Raw genomic sequence first — 23,665 nt, 5'->3', positions numbered from 1 at the left:
CCTGAGGGGTGCTACAGATATCTAGTGGGTAGAGCCAGGGATCCTGCAAAACATCCTACAATGGACAGGACAGTCTCCACAACAAAGAATTGCCTGGCTTAAAACATCAATAATGCTGAGGTCATAGTCCAAGTAACTGCCATAGTCCAAGTAAACACCAGGATTCATGCTGCTAAACTAACTAACTAACTAAACATTCATGTTTTAGTAATTTCGCCCAATCACTCGACCAAAGCTACTGTGCAGCAGTCACCAGCACGTCAGAAATCCTGGGTAACAAATGCTATGAAACTCCAGAAGAGATAGAATCATAAGAATTAGCCAACAAGTTTGTTCGTTTCTTCTATCATGAAACATCAGGAACTTAAAGTCACATGCAAGCAGCATGAAATTTCTGTCCATATTCTCTTCTCTGAAATTATACCCAACAAGAACATAAGTAAATTTAAGGGACAGAGACAACCTCACCCTCACAGTTAACACTGGAACTGTCTTACCACTATTAACTCAATATAGTGTACTTTTAACAAAGTGAACTATTCTAAACTCCTTTTACTGTTTCAAGAGTCTCCTAGTTTTGAAAATTTGCACTGCTGTCTTGAAGGCCAAGGGTTTTCCTGAACATCGTTTAAAAAATGTGCTTTTATTCGAGTGTAGTTGATTTACAATGCTGTGTTAGTCTCAGACGTATAGCAAAGTGACTCAGTTATACATATATATATATATATATATATATATATATATATATATATATATATATTTCAGATTCTTTTCCCTTATAGTTATTGTAAAATATTGAGTAGAGTTCCCTGTGTTATACAGTATGTCCTTATTGGTTATCCATTTTATGTATGTAGTGTGTATATGTTAATCTCAAACTCCTATTTTATCCCCACCCCCCCTTTTGCCTTTGGTAGCAGTAAGTTTGCTTTCTATGTCTGTGAGTCTGTTTCTGTTTTGTATATAAGTTCATTTCTATCTTTTTTTTTTAGATTCCACATATAGGTGATATCTTATGATATTTGTCTTTGTCTGGTTTACTTCACTTAGTATGACAATCTCTAGGTCCATCCATGTTGCTGCAAATGGCATTATTTCATTCTTTTTTGTGGCTGACTAATATTCTGTTGTATAGATATACCACTGAACATCATTTTTGTATGAGATTCATTCAGTCTTACTTCCTCCTGACTTCTTACTCTTCCACTAACAGAATCCCAAAAGGTCAGATGTTGGAAGAGGTGATAAGTTTTTAGGGGGGCAAAATGATCCAAGGCTGAGAGAAAAAGGTATTTAGGTTGAAATCCACCTTGCTTAATAACTCCAGAAAGCATTTTTCTACAAGGCAACTAAATATTTCCATTAAAACACACAACTGTTACCTGCCCAAGGAATCAGAGTCCCTACTCAATCGGACATATGGATTAGCTAAAAATTAGCTGAAAATGACACGCATATTTAGATGAACTGTTCTTCCATTTGCTGGATTTCTTTTACTAGGTTTGATGTTTTTCTTAATTGCAAACTCTGTGCTGTGGAAATACATACAATTGTCAACATTTGCATATTTTTTTGAACAGCAACTGATTTGGGGAAAAGCATAAAAAAGACTAGAATTTTTAAAAACCTGGTTTCTGGACTTTAATTGAATTGGGCTGGAAATTTTATTTTTATTTTTAAGAAATTTAGACATAATTGTATTAAAATACCTTTAGCTGATTATTTCCTTTTCTAACATTGAATTGAAGAAGATTGACACAAATAAAAGTGTAGAAGGTAAAACTAACTAAGCACTACTAGCCATGTAAAATTTCAAAAAACTTAAGTTCAAAAATATAATTTTCGAGGTGGCAATGCAGATCTTTGTGAATATACTAAACCATTGACTTCTCTACTCCATGGTATGCAACCTATATTTCAATAAATTTGTTACTAAAAATAGAAAATTATATATATATATATATACACGCCACACAGAGTTTTTTCTATGGCTCTGTTTCTCACTCTCACGTTTTAAGCAGACAATTTGAGTGGGCTTTCTAAATTGGGACCATTAAATGACACGGAAAGAAGCTTGTTAATGCCACGCTTTACTCTGCCTCTACCAAAGCATATATCAAACATCTCAAAATCAATGGCTGTGGTGCCATAGGGCACAAAATAATAAGGCTGCCACCTGTCATATCTATACACAGTGTTGATACTAGATCTCTCAAAGTCATTAGAAAGGATGCTACATTCTGGTCCAGGAACAGGAGTGGATCTTACTTGCCTGTGGCCATAACACAGAGAGGTAAAGACTTCCTCCAAAGGGAGCAGCTATTATCCCTTTGCCCTGTTCACAAACCCAAAATGGAGCTTAATTTTCATTTTGGGCCAGTGCGCTCCTATGAGGCACCCAACAAAAGTATGTGAGTACACTTCCATGTTTGCAGCAAGTCAAGCTCACAGTTTTCTCCAAACTTTGTGAAAAGTTAAATATGAATGATAAGCAAGGATCATATTTGTGAATTATGGGATACCTTGCAAGAGGCACATTCATTACAGATGAGTCACACCAGAGACGTGAGAATTAGGTTAAGCTCTGTTTGCTCTACCCTTGAGATCAATGCAAGCTGTTCTGATTTATTTATGGTACTTCTTGGATTTGTTCTATTTGGTGCTCCATTAACTGGCAAATCCCTATTCTCCTTTAAAAATCACTCAAATGACAACTTCTTGGCAATGCTTAGTGGAAACTTCTGTCCCTGGGTGAGCACCTTCCTTTCCCTGTGTGCCAAAGTTCTTCCCCAGCCAGGTCAGAGAGACTAATTTCTCCCCAAGACTGAGTGTACAGCTATGTCTGGAAGCAACCTGAGTGAACCACCCTCTTCATATCCCTGTGCCCTCAGGAACCGGTGCAACGCCCAGTACCTAGGAGTGCCTGGTCCACGTGGGTGGAATGTACAGCAGCAAATGACATGATGCTTCTTAGAGATTAATGGTAACCAGAGGGAGAAGAACAACAGTTTAATTCTGTGAGGTCAGTCACCCTGCCCAAGGCAAGCAACATTTAGATCAAACTTTTCAACTTCATCATCATATGGTATGCTTAAAGTGCCACCTCTATCCATTTAATAGATGAACTTCCAAGAGGTTTAAAATACCCTCAAGAAATGAAACTCCATCTTGAAATGCAGTGGCATTTAATACTATCTTGGTTCAATTTTCAGCCAGATATAAAATTTAACTGCAGATACTTAAATATACAATATATTCACAAAAGATATTTCAAGCAAGAAACCAAGTTTAAGCTGTTTTTTCCTTAACATGTGTCCATAAATATCAGCTCTATGATACCAATAGAAATGGATACATCACATTTATGTTTTTTATAATTAAAAAAAGATAGTCTGTTGGCTTACCTTTGGCATTCCTAATTAGTAGTAAACATTAGTTCTCTGGAGGATCAAAATGATGTGCATAACCAGGGCAACTATAGTAGCTTAGGTTAATTGAGTGCTTACTGTCCACCAGGAACAGTGCCAAATGTTTCCTGTGGATTACTTCATATATTGCTCACAAAATGGTTAAAATTAGATAGGTATTATTAAATCCATTCCCATTTTCAAGAGGGAAGCAATGAGGCATAAAGGTTATTTCACTGATACAAATATACTAAGTTAGTAGGTTGTAAAGCCAGGATTCGACCCTGAGCAGCCTGTCCTTGTAAAACAAACTGAACACTTACAATGTGCCAGGCATTATATGGTAAATACTTAACAGGAATGATCTAAAGTAATTCACATAAAAAACATGCAACATCATATCAGCATCTATACAACACACATGAAAAGACAGACTTACCAAGGTTATGTAACTGGCCCAAAGCCAAAAAACTATTAAAAATTCTCTTTTTAAACACTTTACTGTCTGTCCCTAACCATATGAAAACTACATTAATGAAATTTACTTGGTATGGTAAAACCTGAAATATAAAAACTTCTTAGTATGTTTCTAATGATCAGCATCAGAGGTGTCCTATAAAGGCTTGAAAAGGAAATGTTTTCAGCTTTGCAGGCCACATGGTGTCTTTTGCAACTACTCAACTTCACCTCCGTAGCATGAAAGCAGCCATAGATAATATGTAAACAAATGGGATTGGTTGTGTCCAATAAAACCTTTTGATTAGAAAATAGATGACAGCCCATTTTCAGCCCATGGCCACAGTTTGCCAATACATGGGCCATGGCCATAGCTTGAAATAATGATAATAATATCATTATTATTTCAATAAGAATTCTAAAATGTAGGAAATGCTCAGAGTGAAATAATAGTAAGATGAATATATGATGTAGCAAAGGAATACACATTTACAAGGGAACACAGGTGAAACTGAACTAGTATGTACTTAAATATAAAAGGAAAAACAAAAAAATTGACATTAGGGTGGTAGAAATACTCTGGTCCATCTGGGTTCAAATCGTGGCTTCACCACTTACCAGCTTTGTGACCATGGACAATTTTTAAAAAATTTCTCTCAGCTTTAGTTGCCTTGGCTTTAAATGGGCAAGTAAAATTTCTACCAGTCATCACAAATTAATCAAGGATTAACAGATAGAATCACTGCCCTAAAGGGCGAGGCGGGTGGTGCAAACACAAGAAATTCCAGGCTGATCTGCCACAATACGGTAACAGCCAACTCCTCATCACACCTTCCACAGCAGCAAAGTGCTGAGCCATCAGCAGAGATGTAATGAATACGTATTTGTTGAATCAATGAACATACGGAAAAAAACAATGATACTCTGGATGGACAAAACTGGCTAGCTTAACTCACAGACTATGTCATTTATTACAATACTCATGTTTAATCGGAGTTTAAAATTCACGATTGAGTCACAGATTACCTTGATGTCTTAGGTTTAGGAAATGCAATCCCTTCTCAAAACACAGAAAATTAGGAGCAAGTGTCTAAATATACTATTATTGTACTCAAATTGGTATTGGTTTATTCCACTAGGTCAAAACAACACATCCAATCTTTCTCCTCTGGAATCAGTAACATAGTCAGAATTGACATCTTCTACTTTGGTATCAATGATTCTAACACAATATGGCATGCTGAAATGTCCTATATTTTTCTTCCCTCTGCCTGTTTCTTTCAAATTTTAATGGGTTACAAAACCATTGAGTTTTTTTATGAAGTACATGGAAGACTCGTATCAGTGGCAGTATGTTGGTAATGAAGAATGTTCATTATTAAGTATGGTTGTAAATCATATTTTCTCTCAGGCACTGAAACATTAACACTGGACACTAGAGGGTAAACCCCTTTTCAATCTCTCTGCTTTGCAAGTCATTTCCAACTTTTATTCTCAGCACAGGATCAGGCTACTCATAATTAGAGTTTTACAATGTTAGCAATCACCTATTGGCATTGACATTGTTCTTCATCAGGGAAGAGCTGTAACTCACCTCCTACACCCATGATGTGGAGGGAAAAGGTTCTAGATGACTGGTCACTTTAATGCTACCATCAAAAACTCCTTCTATTCCTTTATCAGAATTAGCTGGGAACACAGAAAACTCTCTGACATGGATGCAATATACCACAACATGTTTCTCCTCTTAGGTCTCCTTTCCCAGAAAGACTTACTTCAATCATAGCTTTTGTCCATTTCAGGAGTCTTAGATGGATGCATGGATTCCCATTAAAGGCTCTTCTATCTCTAGCAATAACAGTTGGTACCTCTAAATGATCAGGTATTTGCTTTTGTAGGTCACTTTTAATGCTCTTCTTGACATCAGCATTATTAACTTATCTTTTAAGGCTAGTTTCTTTTATTTTTTTAATCTTTAGCCTGGAGATTTTTTTTCTAAATTCTCTTTTAATTGCCTTTGTCTTTCTATAAAAATACCAAAACATATATGTCCCTCTATGTTCTATCTTAATACCTAATAATGCTACATGTAGAGAAAAACTGAAGCAAAAGGAACTGGACTTATTCAGAATGTAACAAGACCCTATTATCTCAAGAGAGTTCTGTCTTGGTTTGGAATACAGGCATATGTTTATGTGGCATTCTCTCACATACTGAATAAATTATGTCACTCCCTGTTCAGCCATCCCATCAATAGCAGTAACATAAAAACAAAATCTCTTCATTGTTTCTACTAGAAAAATCCTTACCACATAGCAGGTCCTGGATTGATCACCCTCATTTAATACCCATACTTGCCAGCCTGGCATTAAAGGTCTCCATATTGTAGGCCCAACCTAATTTCCTTTAACCCTCTTATGGAAGATTTACCTGCTCTAGTTTAAACTGGACTAACCTTGTCTCCCAAGCATGTCACGTAACTTCCCAAGGCACCGTATTGGTTTTGTTATTCCTATTGACTCTAAAGTAGGCTACAAGAAAATCCATCCGTAGCTCTACCACCAGCCCTTCCAGTTCCCCTTCAAATGCCATTTTTTTCATAGACCCTTCCCTAATCAATCTCCTATTCTTTGAAGTAGGCTCTGGGCTCGCTCATAGTGTTTTCACAGCACACTTTGTATTTCTTTGACTTATGTTTCCTACTAGACTTTAACATCCACGAGGGTCAGCTATCCTGTGTATTCTCATTGTATGATTGATCCACTGAGCCCAGCAAAATGGCTCATTCCAAAGAGGTACTCCAAAAATGAATGCTGAATAAGTGGACAGCGATTATTATGCAAACAGCTATCTTGATGGAGAGCACAAGAACTTGAGTCTCACAGCAGAATATTAGCTGCTATAATTTGTAGTCATACAACTTTTAGGTTTCAAGAAGAAGCAGCCCTGTAAAATATGTCTTTCCCTGCTAGGAAAATAGAAGCTAACAAGTTCACGTAGCCAGATCTCCCACAAATGGTCCTAAGAGGTACACGAAAAACACCCTGAAAAACAGTGCCTCCAACAAAATGTACATTTACTTAAATGTGTATCTACTTTACATGCTAAATTGAATAAGAAGTTGTCATTTCGTAGGGAATGATAAAGTTAAACAATCTATCTGGTACTATATGTATATTTTAAAAGAATGTGTGATACCTTCAGTGAATTTTAAGCTAACCCTGAGTGTTCAAATCAGAATAATCTCAGTTTTAAAAGCTGCAAGTTAGGGCTTCCCTGGTGGCACAGTGGTTGGGAATCCACCTGCCAAGGCAGGGGACATGGGTTCAAGCCCATGGGAAGATCCCACGTGCCACAGAGCAGCTAAGCCCGTGCGCCACAACTGCTGAGCCTGTGCTCTAGAGTGTGCGAGCCACAACTGCTGGGCCCACATGCCACAACAACTGAAGCCCACACAATGCAACGAAGAGTGGCCCCTGCTCACTGCAACTAAAGAAAGCCTGCGCACAGCAGTGAAGACCCAACACAGCCAAAAATAAATAAATAAATATATTATTTTTTTAAAAAAGCTACAAGTTAAAGGAATGCAGAACTTCGAAACTATATGTTAAGGGAAAGAAGCCAGACACAAATGACTACGTATGACCTCACTTATATGAAATGCCTAGAAAAGGCAAATCTGTAGAGACATAAAGTAGATTAATGGTTGCTGGGGGCTGGCAGTGAGAACAAGAATTAACTGTGAATGGGTGTGAGGGCTCATATTGGGATGATGAAAATATTCTAAGATTGGATTATGGTGATGTTTTCACAATTTGGTAAATTTATTAATGCCATTGAATTATACACCTATACACTTAGAGTGAATGAATTTTATATGTAAATTATACCTCAATAAAGTTATAAAAAATGCAGTGAAGGGAAGAAGATACTACAATAATCATCAGGAATCTACTTGAGGCAGAAAAGTAGCCCATTTTAAACTCCAATTTAACAACAGAGCAGAAATCATTTTACTTTAATAAAAAGTGAGAAAAAGACCTACAATGTTGTAGCATTTGTGGATAGACTTTAAAAGTATTTGCAATACATTAAAACAATAATTCTGTCCACACTCATTCAATCTAATCCTAAAACCATCTTTTACTATTTGCAAAACAAATGCATACGCTTTAAGAAAGGCAACTCAACAATTCACTAGCTTTGGTTGTTTAATGTAAACTGAATCCTTGCTTTTATTTCATGGAGACAAAAAGGAAGTCTTTTAGTTCATTCTGTTTACAACATTTCCAATAGGAGCATTAATGAAACAGAAAAAGGAAGTCTAAGATAGTAACACTACATCTACCTCTCACTGTCATTTCCCCCAGTAAAATACTGTAAAGGCAACACAAGTCATCCAAGTTAAATTTCACAGCAAAAAATAATGTGATACTCACCAAATAGCCTTCTTTTGCTTTAATGAAATCTAATTGCAACTACTCACTCAACCAAGATTTATTGAAAAGTTTCTATAAGGCAGGCACTCTGCATCATATTAAGTAAAATCCAGTCTTTGACATCAAGGACCTCACAGTCTAGATGTGAAAGAGGCAACATACAATGGAGTGTAATAAACACCCACTGTCAGGAGAATACCAAGGAGTTTGCCTAACTCAGCCTTTGTCAAATGACATGGTCCCCAGTTAGGTGGAGTTTTACAGAACAGTGTACAAAGTAGCGTACACAAGGCACAGAACGGATTGTAAAATCAGGATTTCATGTTATTTGAAATGAACTGTTAGACTGCTTGTTCAACCAAAAGGAGTTCAACAAGCACAAGACAACTTGTTATTATGAATTTTTATTTTTGGTTGGGGGACGCAATGGTGGTAAGGTGGATAGAAATTTCAAATTTCTATCTCTGGTGTGATGCTTTCCTTTTCCCCAAGAAAGAAAATCCAAGTAAACAGTGGATTACCTCGGACCACCTCTTCCACAGACTCCGTGGTGGTGGTCGTGGTGGTGGCGATGCTGGTGGTCCTCTCTGTGGCCTCTTCATAGGGTTCCTCAGCCTCTTCCTCTACCTCATCACCATCCTCCTCATCCTCATCATCCTCGGCTTCCTCTTCCTCAACATCAGCCACTTCTTCCTCCTCTGCTACTTCCACGACTTTGTCTTCACTAGATCAGGAAGGAGAAATAACAATAGTCATTTAAACAAATTCCAGGAGAGGAAAAAAAAAATCAATGATGAGGAATTTTGGACATCTGAGAGTAAATTTGACATTGAATAAAAACACACACAAGGTTTGAAGCCAGCAGGTCAGAAATGAATTCCAGCTCAGTATATCTGCAACATTTTACCCCTGAGCACAGCTCTTCTTAGTTTCTGCAGTTGCAAAAAAGAGAATACCCAGATTCCAACTGTATGACATTTTGGAAAAGGCAAAGTTATGGAGACCATAAAAAGACCAGTGGTTGCTAGGAGTTTGGGGTAGGAAGGAAGGGATGAATAGGCAGAACACAGGGAATTTTCAGGGCAGTGACACTGCTCTGTAAGATACTGCATCAGTGGATACCCACTGATACAGTGTATATACAACATCATGCATTTGTCAAAACCCTAAGAACTGTACAATACAAAAAGTGAGCTCTAATGTAAACTTTACTTTAACAATAATGTATCAATATTGGTTCAAGCATACAATGCTAATGCAAAATGTTAATAATGCAGTGGGGAGAGCTCTCTGTACTTCCTGTTCAAATTTTTTCTAACCCTAAGACTGCTCTAAAAAATAAATCTATTAAAAAGGCTGGGGTGGGGGGAGACCAAAACAAAGTTTACTGTGTTACTGGGATTACCTCTCCTCCTCCTGTATGTGAAAATACCCCACAGCACCTGCAGAGTATATATTCAATAAGGGGAGGTGGAAATTCGTTCAAAATTACTATTGAAAGTTTAAACTGGAAGTGAAAGGGGAGGAAGAAATTGGCTTCAATAAGCCTGTAAGCTCAATGGTCAGGGATGCCTACTGAAACTACACCTATGTTCCCTTTTGCTAGTTGTGTAAGCTTTCTAGAATATCAGATATCTCTTTGGCTCTGAAATTTCAGTGAGCATCAAAAGGATGCACATGAAAGGCTTATTAAAACACAGATCCCCAGGTGCCACCCCCAGATTTCTGAGTCAGTGGTGAGACAGGGCCTGAGAATTTGCCTTTCTAACAATTTCCCAGGTGATGCTGATACTGATGGTTGGGGGACAATATTCTGAGAACCACTGAACTGTGCAACATTACGAGAATAATGGTAACAGATAGGCAGTAAGTCACAGTATAACTGGGAAGGAGATCAGAAATAATATTTATGGCATTAAACATGTGTATACTTAATCAGTGGCAAGTAATAAATCAGCAAATTTGGATGGCCAAAGAAGAGTATGTCTAGAACAAAATTAGAAGGTCCAAGTAAGATATTCTTGTGGCAGTCATATACCTGTCAGTACAGACATGGTCAAGAGCATCTGGAAGATGATAAATGAAGATAGGAATCTAAGTGTTAAACAGTGACAGTATCTCATGTGTCATCTGGCTGGAGAGGAGAAATAGATATTTCATCCTTGATCAGATCACAAAATCAATACAGGAAAAAGATCTAGATGTGGTGGAGGACTTCAACTCCTTCTATTTAACAAGAAGCACTAGAGGAATAGGATTGAGAACTTCCATGTTGACATTTAAATTTTACCCCAGAGTTGATTCTTGCCCACACGGAGAAGCTCATTGTTTGGGAGACATGACAGGAATCTGGAGAGTCCATGTCAGCCGCCACCTGGAGCCTTGGGATGCTAGTGTGAGTTCGGCATTGTACAGAAAATCAGATTTCAAACATGTTAGGGAAAGAAAATGGTAGGATTCCGCGGTGTATGGGGACAGAAAGGAAGATGAAAAAAGACTTTCAAAGACAAAGTCTGACAGGAGAGCCACAAGTACTGAGGGTGAAAAAGAGAAAGATATGTAAAAAGATGAATATAGCGCTAGAAAGAATTCCCTCTGCGACGACCTAGAGGGGTGGGATAGGGAGGGTGGGAGGGAGGCTCATGAGGGAGGAGATATGGGGATATATGTATGCATATAGCTGATTCACTTTGTTCTACAACAGAAACTAACACAGTATTGTGAAGCAATTATACTCCAATAAAGATGTATTAAAAAAAAAAGAAAGAATTCCCTGATTAACTCAGAATTTAAAGGACTTTTATAAGTTCTAAAAAATTGTGTATAACCTCCCATCCCCCAAGTGGAGTGCCTTTTAAATTCTGACTAAATATGACTTACAGATAATAAATGGACACATCAAAAGCAGTTGAAATATGTGGTTAAGTAAGAGAAAAAGGAGAAACTTATTTGGCAGAGTAAAATCAATAATAACATTTATAGATAAATTATTATTAATTGAACAAATGAAGTGTTAATACAGAGAAAACCCTAACCAGTTATTTTAACACTTCCATGAGACCGTGAAAAATAGGTAAGAAGAGGAAGAGAAACATTCGCACTGATAATCAGATGGTATAAGCCTTCATCTGATTAGAGATAAGTGGGGTACGGTCATTGATTTCTTGATTGCCTGAATTCCTACACAAAAGTCTACCACTTAAGACAACATTTCAAAAGAATCCTAAACTCAACAATTGCTTAGATCCCAATTTTACCCAGGATACTGCCTCTTTATTTTTCTACAGAATCTTGATGTTGTACTGCTAGTGAATAAAATAAAGATGACCTAAATCATGCCATCAGCCAATTTCTTGTGTTTGAGCTCTCTTCTGTGTTCAATCAAATCATAGGCACCAATATACTTTAGTTATCCAAATTAAGTGGACAATTCAGGTAAAACTAGGGAGAGAAATCAAATCCAATGAGTCTTCTCCTTAAATCATGACATGTACATGCTGTCCTGAAGCACGGATGGAGTGACAGGGTCCAGGTATGTGACCCAGGGTTAAGACAGCATTGTGCTTCCAGGTGGGATGGTGAAAACATGACCCTGGGCCCCAAACATCTCTGTTATGACTTGTTACATTTAAAACTCCAAACAGAAAACATGCTTATAAAAACAGCTGTGTTTAAAGTGATCTGCATTCTAGTATGTGTGGAGCCATGAAAAAGAGTGAAATAGATGCCCACCATCCATTACTGCATCTGCCTGAGCAATTTACTGGCATCATAACAAGCAACAGAGACATAATATTTCAGCTGGCTGAGGAATTAAATTACTTGGCCTAAGAGAACTCACGTCCAGTTCTTATTACCATAGCTTTGATTCCTGGAATTAAATTTAGATGTCCACGAATTCAATGATCTATTTGGACACCATTAAAACAGTAGCACACAGTTATGTTTTAAAGATGTGGCATCTTCCCAAAGAAGGCGCAACATGCCAACGTTACAACTTCCAGCTGCAGTTTTCATAAATAACTGGAAACACAGAACGGGGAAAAAACATTTTCCACCTTTTTTTTCAACTGCTGGACAGCTTTGTTCTGTGATGTGACCTAGGTGAGCCAGTTTCAGAGAGGTGCTCACAGTGCAAGAAAATGCAAGGAAGGGCTAGTTTATGGAAACGTGAGGCTGAGTGTCATAAAGCAATTTCCTTATAAACAAACAAGTCACAATAAAATAGTCCCTTGAGAACACGGTGGAATATTCATTCACTCATACATTTTAGCATCTGTCAATTTAAAGCAGACAGCTTTTACAGCTTTTAAATTCCAATAATAAAAAAATATTTCTAAAGCATGAGGGAACTCTCTGAAAATGCTCATCATCTCAGGAGTATCTGAATTAAAGAAGAAGGTTAAAGGGTCAAAGGGACATTATTTTGAGGAAATAAATTACTGATGCTAAAATTTTATGTGTCAGCACACAAGACTTTAGTTTGGTGAAGGATATACTGCATCACAAGGGTAGCTCTTCTTGTATTTCTAAGTAAAGGCTGACCTTGATTCCACCTGCCATTGCCTCCCTGATTAGTCGCTTTAGATAGTCAAAGATTTTTACTCACATTTTAAGTCCTTTTTGTTTAAGTATGCAAAACAATTCACCATTTGCATTCTCTAAAAAAGCTATATTTATTCTTTCATCGTCTCTGTTAAGACTGATGTTTTTTTCTGCTTTGTAGGACAAAGGAGAGGAAATGGCAGAGAGAGCTTATTCCCATGGTTTATGTGAATTGGACAATCACGAGACCTGCACTACTGCAGTGATGAGGGGAGAGTGAAAACAGAACAGCTGTCAGCTCCGAAAATGTACGGACCAACTGGGGGCCAGAAGGGCAAGTCCCAACAGGAAGACACTCAGACACTTCCGTGTTGATCTAGAATGGGGAAGAAAGAGTCTCCCAGAGCTGGAAATAGAGAAAGAAAATAAAGCAAATTTTGAAAAAAGGAAACAGACAGTTTAGCCTGGAAGGTACAATGGCTGGATAAGTCAGTTTGTCCCAGGAGAAAGTAGTCTCTGAAATTATTGCTGTTAAATTAGGAAAATTAGAAGCTGCCAGAAAATGTGAGAAAGTAGGAAGCATATTCTTCCTGGTTCTGAGTAAATGTTTCAAGACGGGGGACAGCTAAGTAAGAAAAAGCCACTCTCTCTCCCACCTAAAGGCACCATTAGAAGCCGAACATATAAGACACAAGACACACCGCCTGATTCCATTTATATAAACTATGAAAACACTTACTCCTCGCCACTGATAGAACTCAGAGGAGTTGTTACACGTAGGCAAGGGGAAGTTTAGTGATTAGGAGGAAACAGGAGAGAGGCTTCTGGGGGCTGGCAAGGCTGTGTTTTGATCTGGGTGTCAGCTATCTGGTTGTGTTCAGTTTTGAAAATTCATTGAGCTGTACACCTGTGTTACGTGCACTTCTCTTTACGTACATTACAGTTCAGCAAAAAGGGTTAAAAAGGAGAGGACACTGCTACTGTAATGCCTCACTCTTCTTAAATACTCTCATGACTGGCCTAGCATAAGAGCTTGTTAATTAACAAAATTGTTATCTTCAGGGCCTCCAAATCTGAAAAAATATACCTCCATTCCAAGCCCCCAACCCCCTATGGGCACAAATTATAAGGAGCTGAACACACACAAAAAGAGAAGATTATGATACTTATGAATCTATGGCTCCTTCAGTCATGGCCTCACTGAATTAGTTAAGTAACTAATTCTCTAAATTAATTCATCAGTTTAGCTATTTCGTAAATGAATTTGATGCTCATAGGATTCAATCCATCATATGTTGATGTTTACTAAAAAAAAAGTTATCTACCTTTAATGTACTGTCAGAATCTCTGTTACCTATAGGTAATATCTAAAACTGACCCCCACTTTAGCAGTCTACTGAATTTTGGTATAGTTGTTTTGATGGCATTCCTTAGGTAGTGGGTATTATTAATTTGTCAATGAAAGGATCTCTGAGAATCTGACTCATCTCTCCTGAAAAATGTCCTGCAGCAGAAACTGTTTAAAAGCTACCCCAAAGCTACTCTTAACTCCTTTCTCCATCCCTTTTTTGACCAGAGAAAGTAAGAAACCCAACACTCCATGCCCTTGGGGACGGGGAAGGCCAAGTGACAGAGATATTTCTGGATAATCAGATGCCAGAGGACACCTGCTTGGACTTTTAGGTGGGGCTTTTAGGAGCGGTCTTACTTTCCAGATGAGAAGGTTCCTACTGATGATCAGAGCGCTTTTGTTTCTTTAGCCCTTGCTCTTCTACTTGGTCTCCGCCTGGAGGGGCAACAGCCAGCTGTCAATTGTTAGGTGATAAACATTAGGATGCAGAAGCTGATTTAGGATGGTGGGGTGGAAAGATACAAAAAGATGGCATCTTTGTATCACTGCACCAGCCCAGCACTCCTACAACCAATGACTGGGTTTCTGTTACTTGCAGCTAAAGGCATTCCTTGCAGGCCGTTCACTAGCTTACTCTGGACCTCAGGTCACAGACTCCTGCTTTAGGAAGATAAGGACCAAATTGAGACACCAAAAATTCATGATTCAGGCATTAGGGGTGAGCTAGATAGGTCACAACCTTAGTCTAAACTAGGATGTATCATCATTCTTATACATTTAATGAATCCCTATTCCAGGAGAGATAATCTACACTAATTACTGAGTAATAGACATACTGCATACTAAATGCTTTAGAAATTCCAAGGGGAAAGTGATTCTTGTGAGCTAGAGGTGTTGGATCTGGTAGGACATGAAAAGTGGGTGTGAGGATGAAGAAGAGATATCCTAATAATGCACAAGCAAGAATAACAAGTACCTAAGTCTGACTACAGTGGAATTTTACACAGGCTTTGGGTTTTAACAGCGATGGACGCTCAACTGCGGAGACCAGGTATTCAGATGTTTTTTCTTTAGTCAGTGAACAGTTGAGTATTTGAGTTGAGAGAGATGTGCACCGATTGATAATCAGCAAAAAAAAAAAGGGTAATGCATTAATTCGCCCATCCATCCGATCATTCCATTAAGTGCCTCTCAAAGCCACACACCAGTGATTCACAGTCACAGCACTGACTGTGCTTTTATCAAGTGCCAGGTGCTATTCCAGGTGCCGGGGGTAGATGAGTGAACATGACAAAGTCTCTGCTTTCTTGGAACATATTTTAGCGGGTGAGGCACAATATGAGCAAATAAATAACAACAACAAAAATGTAAAGAAGTTGATTGAGAAAAGAAAGGCTAATGTGTTAACCAGTGGCTATAACAGCTGTGGGGGGGGCGGTGTAGGGGGAGCATTTCAAATAGGATGATCAGGGGAAGGCCACTGAGAAAGGGTCGTGGGCACTGAAACTTGGAATGCTGAAAGTCAAGGTGGGCGGATGGCTAAGATAGGAGTAAGAGAATGTGCAAAGGCCCTGAACGCAAGGGCAAGCTTAGCACGATCACACACACACAAAAAATACAACAAAGAGCCAGTGAGCTTGCGGGGAGTGAGGCAGGGGGAAGAGCGTACGTTAGGGTGGTAGAGACAGAGAGGTGGGGCATGACCCAGCAAGGCCATGCTGGTTATGGTCAGAAAAAGCATGTTTATTTATATGCAATGGGAATGACTAAATCCAATTTGTTTTAAAGATGACTCTGGTTGCTGGGTGGAGAGTGGGCTCTAGGGAGATGAGAGCAGAGCTGGGAACCTGGTTAGGGACACATGCTGGGAGCTAGAGATACACTGGGGCGCAAGGGTAATTCACGTGGGCTAACAGCCAAAAGGACAATGATATCATCACCTGTATAAACGTAAAATTGCTACTGTGATAACAATTATGGAGGGCTAGGAGACCCAAGCAAATGAGATCTGAACAGATCTGGAGGTGTATAACAAGGCATCCACAAGGAAGGGCTCTGAAATGTGGCCTAAAAAAAGCCTCAAATTAATGAAGTCCAGAGGCTAAAGACAGCTGTCAAAAGGCAGAGTGGGTAGAACATGTGCAAAGGTCCTGTGGTAGAGTGGAGAGGAAAACCTGAGTGCCTGAAACAGATCAGCTGACAAGAACACAGAGTGCTCAGAGAAGGACAAGTGAGCAGTGGTGTGGAGCAGGGGGTGGCAAACTATGGCCCGTGACTTGTTCCTGGACATCTTGTGAGCTAAGGGTGATTTTCACATTTTTAAAGTGTTATAAGATGAAAAGGAAAAAAAATCCACACACACACAGAAAGAAAAATATGTGACAGAGACCATATGTGGCCTGCAGAGCCTCAAATTTTTATTAGCTAGCTCTTTACAGAAATATTGCTGACCCCTGACACAGAGGGTGGGCTGGGGTGGGGTGGAGATGGGAAGAGTAGGAAGCTGTGCTATGTCCTGATCTGAGGACAAAGGAGATACAAGGAAACAAAGAGAGAGGCCTCACGGGTTCTAGGGTGTCCAAGTTCTAAAATTCTACAGCAGAAGCAACGTGATCCCTGCCTCTCGCCTTCTTCAGAGAGGGTAGAATGCAGGCTCCAAGGAGGCAAGGCTCTTCAGCACGGCAGAGTGGTTCAAAGTATGAACTCTGGGGCCAGACTGCCTGGATCTGAATCACAGCTCTGTGACCAGGAGCAAATTACTTAACCTCTCTGTGCCTCCTTATCCTCATCTGTAAATGGCAAATTTATAACAGGTAGCTTCATAGGGTATGATGAGGAACAAATGGGTAAAAACTTGCAATGTATTTAGAAGAGCACCTGACCCACAGCAAGTGTCACATAAGAAAGAAATAAAGCCAAGGCCACAGGCACAGTGCCTTGGCATGGCATGTAGCTCAAGCGTATAAATGAATGAATGATGTCATGACTAAATCTCAAGGAGATAGTCCTCCAAAACACTCAGAACTGAAATAATCTATGACAATTACATGAAGAGTTTGACTTTCTTTATTAGAAAACGTAAAAGAGTCAGATGTTAGGCAGTTCTAGGAAAGATCTTAAGAGAGGGAATACAAAAGTACTTAATCTTTAAAGTTAAAAAAATGCTTATGCTACAGATTATATTTTCAGAATTCTATTATCACTTGGCACACTGATATGAATAGAAGACTATAGAATCCAGTGTTAAATTCATGCGTGTATTAACTACTCAGGTTCTTGTCAATTCCAAGAATAAAACTAATGGTATTCACTGTAAGATGCTAGACAGGAAAGAAAATGAAAGAAAGGTTATAAAAATGATAGTTTAGCATAAAATCAACTTTTCTTCATACCAGCTTTTTAATATTACCCTGCTTAATTCAGCGAATGTCTAAAAAACAAGAACAGCAAAGAGATAAGAGAAGCATTGAAGCAAGGTCTGGTGTAACTTGCAGCACTTGTTTAGAACATTTGAAAAATAATCGATCTTTTCTTCATTTTCTCAGTACATACTCATCAGAAGAAAAATATTCCAGGTATAGAGAAACAATCTAAATAATACCTCCAGGACCTAAGACAAGTCAAAGGATGGGCAGTTTCTAGGAAGACGGGTACAGCTTCTTTAGTACATTGACATCATGATATGACAAGTGCTGTTCTGAATCCTAAGATTTAAGGATGTAAATAAGATGCTAGGTCTGGTCCTTCATGGGATATGGTGTGGAAAAACAAGCAGGGGAGGTCATTCCTCAGGTTTAGGGAAAATATGACTACCTGATGATATTTTAAAAGTATTGTTAATTTTGTGGGTGAGTGGTATCATTTGGGTTCTGTAGAAAAATGTTCTTAGATTTTTAAGATATAGTCTAAAGTACTCAGTACACTTGCTGTCTTACCTTTAAATCATAAAAATATGTTGCAAGGGAGAAAATGTTATTCTGGCAAGACTTAAGAAATATTAAGTTTGGAATATAATTATAGTGAGAAGCTAAATTGCTTTTTAAAAGACTATCTTGGAGGCAAGAAAAGCCATATATAATCAAAAGCAGGTTCTTTTCCTGACAGCTTCATGAACCAAGTAGGATTAAAGAGAAGCACCTAAGGTGATAAAAACTTTCAGAGTCATTTTAAAATCTTCATACATGAAACAAAATCTTGGTTATTCAGATGCTATGCCAGAAAACTTTGAATGAGCAAATTCCTCATATCCAAAGATTAAGGTTGCTGGTAAGTATAGGTGATCTGTGTACATTTTGGGTGAAGAGTTGGAAATATATGATCTTTAGCCATCTAACATATTTGAGTGGGTACTAGGTTCCACAGGGTCTGTTCCGGACACTGAAGTGATTGCTGGGAATAAAACAAAAACATCCCTGTCCTCCTGGAACTTATATTCTACTGGGGGGGAGAGGTAGAAATATAAGAAACCGAAGCAAAAATGTTATCCCAGCACATGCCCGGTGATAACCATTATGGAGAAAATGAACACAGGGAAAGCTAGGTAAGGTACATTGGAGTCGGTAGTTGGAGGACTGTTAACGTTTTTAGACAGTAGTAAGAAAAACAGAAATAGACTCACGGACATGGAAAACAAACTTCTGATTATCAAAGGGGATGGGGGCGGGGAGAGATAAATGAGGAGTTTGGGATTAATATATACACACTACTATATATAAAATAGAGAAACAACAAGGACCTACTGTATAGCACAGGGAATTCTACTCAGTATCTTGTAATAACCTATAATGGAAAGGAATCTTAAGAAGAATATATATGTGTGTATGTCTAACTGAATCACTTCACTACACACCTGAAACTAACACAACAATGTAAATTAACTATACCTCAATAAAAGAAATAAAAATAAATAAAGAGAGTAGTAAGAGAACATGCCCTGAACAGGTGCCCTTTCAGCAAAGGCGACGTGCCTAGCATCCTTTTCCACTGGATCTACATACATGGGCACTGATATAAAGCTATAGATGGTTTCTGCACAAAATGGCCACAAAGCCCTTTAGAAAAGCCACAAAGCAGGACACCAGCCTAACCCTTCTTTTGGGGACACCTTGTTAAGTACCTGCTCCTTAGAAAGGAGAGAAGATCCCCGATTCTGTGGCTCCCCCCACCATCTCTCCTGTGAAAAAATAAGCGGGTCTACTTGGGAAGCAATAACAAGCAACTCTCCTCCTCTCTCCAGCACAAGCAGAAACTGCCTGGATCCCTTGTCCTGCCCCAGATTCCTGGGGCGGGGTGGAGGGGGGATTCCCAGGAAGAAAGAGAAACAGGCATACCTCGTTTTATTGTGCTTCATAGATAATGCATTTTTTCACAAATTGAAGGTTTGTGGCAGCGAGTCTCTCGGTGCCATTTTTCCAACAGCAGTGGCTCAGTTCACGTCTCTGTGTCACATTTTGGTAATTCTCACAATTTTTAAAATCTTTTCATTATTATTATATTTGTGATGGTGACCGGTGATCAGTGATCTCTGATGTTACTCTTGCAAAAAGATTATGGCGTGTGGAAGACTCAGATGACGGTTAGCATTTTTAGCAATAAAGAATTTTTTAATTAAGGTATGCACATTTTTTACGACAGTGCGATTGCACACTTAAGAGACTACAGCATAGTGTAAACATAACTTTTATATGCACCAGGGAACCAAAAAATCTGTATGCTTTCTTTTATTGTGATACTTGCTTTATTGTGATACTGTGGTGGTCTGAAACCAAACCCACAATGTCTCTGAGGTCTGCCTGTACATCTAACACCAATCCTCAGGTGGTACAAAGTGCCATATATCCCTAAGGGAAAACAAGCCACAAGGCTCCCTTGACTCTTTGTTCTGAGGGCTTGAAATAAGTATTCATTTTATTTTTGAAGTGATGACCAGGGTAAATTCAATTCACGTCCATCCTCTCATATAGATACAAAATCAAATAGAAAAAAATTTTTTTCTTTGTGATGAGAACTCTCAGGGTGTACTCTCTTAACACCTTTCCTGTATAACAGACAGCAGTGCTCATTACTTTACATCCTTAGCACTTTTTTATTGCAATGAGTATTTTAAATTATACGGGAAAGACAAAAGGTAGAGCCAAGTATAGCCTGGCTTTCACTTTTCACTATTATGAAAGCCTTGATGAGCCAGAATATTTAGGAAAAGCATGTTTTGGAGAGATGAAAATTTTCGTTCATTTTCCATTAATGAGCCCACTCTCTTCCTCTTCTAACAAACAAGCCCACATCCTTGCCTTGGTAAGTATATCTTTAAATATTATCTGTAGTTGACATCTGAGAAATTTGTAGAGTCAAACTATTAAGTATCAACACTCCTTGTACAATATGACATATGCAGAAGGTATGGGGCAAGGAAATTAATGTGTAAGTGCATTATATTTTAGGTTGAACTGCTGAGAACATTTTTGTGAATACTTTTTCTTTTCTCAAGGAAAAATTATGCTGCACCATACTGCAGTCAACTGAATATTCTAGTTCTCTGGGCCGTAGAGAGGAGGTACAGCATGGTAACTATTTTTGGAAGCCACCTATCACTCTGGTGTGACTGTGGCCAAGTGACTTACTCTGCTGTGACTTAGTCTCCTCACCTTTAAAATGGAATGATACCATTCTCTATCTTAGGAGATGCTGTGACCAGTTAATGTATGTCAAGTATATGGTAGGAGCCAAATATTGTACCTATTTGCTCTTAATTAGACTATGGCTTAAATTTATATTTATAATATATATATTTTTCCCTTTTTAATGCTATTAGGTTTTGAAAATGGTTTAATTAAAATTATCATTTGTTTCTCATATACTTTTTCCTTGGGGTTTATTATTTAAGGAAAAAATCTGTGAAGACCTATTTTTCTTAGGCATTATGCCTGTAGCGTTCCGGTCGCTGACCACAGCTCAGAGCCCTGCAGAGATGGACACGTAAAAATGCATAAGGTGGTGCTGTAAGAGATGTGCACATAAACTGTAATGGATTATCTGCTAAGAGGACCTGGGAAGGATGGGTTGAAGAGGTTACAGGTGAACTGGGAACTGATGAATGAATAAATGTCTGCAGAGAAGACGATGGCAGAGGGGCACTGCAGAAACAGGGAATGTCAGCTGTAAACACATGAAGTGTCTGCAGTAACTGTAAATGGCTCAGTATGGCTGGAGGTTGGGAGTGGACACCAGGAAGTGAGCAGAATGCAGGCTCCGGATATACTAGGAAGGGCCTCATTTTACAGACTAAGGAATTTGCCCTTATTCTACCAGTGATGCAGAGCTTAGTAGAAAAGCTTTAAGCAGAAGAGTGGCAAGATTAGTTTCATTTCAACAGGTATGAGCTGGGGGGGAAGGCTCTTGAGGATTCTAGCTGAGGACGACACATGAAGTGAAAAAATAACACGACAGAACTAGTGACCGTCTGGATGGAGGGGGTTAGTGAGAAGATGAGGCTGATGTCTCCAGAGGGAGAGACTGGGTGGAGAACAGTTACTCTTGGTAACAGAGTTTACAGCAGGAAGAATGGACACAGCCAGGTATGGAAACGAATGGGTTCAGCTTTGACCATGATGGATTTCAGATGCTATAAGAATCTATTGCAGAGGCCTCCAGCAGACAGCTGGAAATAAGGACTAGAAATTCGGGACACAAATACACAAATTTGGGAGGGACTATATTTCTATTTCTATTAAGTAAACAGTGCTGCACATTTTTTTTTTTAAACTGAAGCGTTACCCTTCTTGAAAGATCACAGATAACTGACTAGATGGCCACTTACTTTCTGTATTGCTAATAGGTTCTGCTTTGATATCATATGTAACTAGAAATAGAATCTAGCCTTCTGAGGTCTAATTACGCCATTCCTCTCTGCTTTCCCTCACACCCTACAAGCATAATTCAAGCTGCTTCCCAGTTCAGAGGTCGATGTGAAAAATTCCCTGAGACGGTATTCTCTAGTATGGATTAAAGAGCCTAATAAGGACATTCTACTATGTTCAAAACAACAGTATAAGAAAAGTTCAGTCAAAACTGTTACTGGATATAGACTGTGGACCAGACACTCTGCTAGATCTGAGGCTCTAAATGAGAAAAGGATAGGGTCCCTGCCCTCAGGAAGCTTACATTCTCTTGAGGAGAGACAGGCAATAAGCAAATAAAACAGAAAAGGTGTAATCAGTGTCAGGACCAAATAAATAGGCTGCTAAGACTGAGAGTATGGGGAGGAGGGTGTCTTGAAAAGAACAGTCAGGGGAATTCATTTTGAGAAGCTGAGGTTGAGGATCAACAGAAACCCAGAAAGCTGGGGAAAAAAAAAACCATTATAGAGAGATTCATCAGTCTTGGGGCGGGGAAAGCTTGCCATGTTGACCTGTGTGATGTGGAGTCAGCAGTGGGGAGAGAGGTAGGGGAGGAGCTGGGGGAGAGAGGTTAATGCTAAAAAGAATGTGGATGAGGGCTTGGCACAAAGAACACATTCAGTAACTGTGAACATCATCCTCAGCCTCCAACAAAGGGCTTCTTTGTATTTTCTCTGTGTATTTGTGTTTTTTAAGGAAAGCCACTAACACAACTTAATCTTGGAAGTTCCATGATCGGCTCTATGTATCTATGTATACACTCCACATCCTGGCTGCCATATAGAGAATGGCTTAGGGTGTATGTGAGTGGAAAAGGGTGGGGTGCATAGGGGAGAGACGATGGGAACAGAAATGAATAGGATACTGCAGTAACTCCAGCAGTAAATGAAGAGGATACTGCAGTAACTCCAGAAATCATGGTAGTTTAGACTAGGACTGTATTGGAAAAGACGGAAAGAAGTACATGAATCCAGAGCCGACGGGATTTGTGGAAGTCACAATAGGAGCCCCAGGATCTTAGCTCTAATTCCTAGGAGAGGGTGTGGGGTCACTACTGAGTTAAAACAGCTTTGAGAGAACCACGGGAGGGGCAGGGAGGGTGGGAATTACGAACTCTCTTTTGGACATATTAGAATTCAAATGTCTCTGAAATATCCAAGTAGAGTTTGGGCTGGAGAAATAAACCTTGGCCTAACTGGAGTTAGGGCTGGTATTTAAAGTTAAGGGTGTAGGATTGCAGCAAGCAGGGACAAAGGGCCATTAAGGGAGATGCTATAATGATCAAAAAGAAATAACCAGAGTCAGGAATTTAAAGAAAAATATTAAAACAACAACAGCAACAAAAACAGTGATGGCAGGATGGTTGACAACAAAAAAGAACAAAAAACCTCCAAAGCCTTGTGCAAAGAATGTACAGGAAAGGCTGGTTGGAAATGACAATGACAGACAAGTTATGTTAGAAAAAGGGCTTCTGAGAAATAGCAAAGATAATTGGTTTTAAGAGCTTATTTATGGAGCTTTATATGGAAATTTCTATCCTATGAATATTTAGATTCCTGAACCCAGAGGCCA

General features: G+C 38.9%; 1 protein-coding gene across 6 annotated transcripts in view; it reads right to left on the bottom strand.

The window, feature by feature from the left end:
• APP (amyloid beta precursor protein) overlaps positions 1-23,665 on the bottom strand; it is a 279,498-nt gene that overhangs the window by 113,730 nt on the left and 142,103 nt on the right. For all 6 annotated transcript variants that reach the window (XM_060098597.1, XM_060098598.1, XM_060098599.1 and 3 more), the window contains exon 6: positions 8,824-9,026. In XM_060098597.1, the coding sequence (XP_059954580.1) occupies positions 8,824-9,026 (203 nt within the window). The remainder of the gene's footprint in view (positions 1-8,823; positions 9,027-23,665) is intronic.

The sequence above is a fragment of the Mesoplodon densirostris genome, chromosome 5 (genome assembly GCF_025265405.1).
Source record: "Mesoplodon densirostris isolate mMesDen1 chromosome 5, mMesDen1 primary haplotype, whole genome shotgun sequence".
In the NCBI taxonomy this organism is placed as follows: Eukaryota; Metazoa; Chordata; class Mammalia; order Artiodactyla; family Ziphiidae; genus Mesoplodon; species Mesoplodon densirostris.
This window is presented reverse-complemented; position numbering and strand designations above follow the sequence as displayed.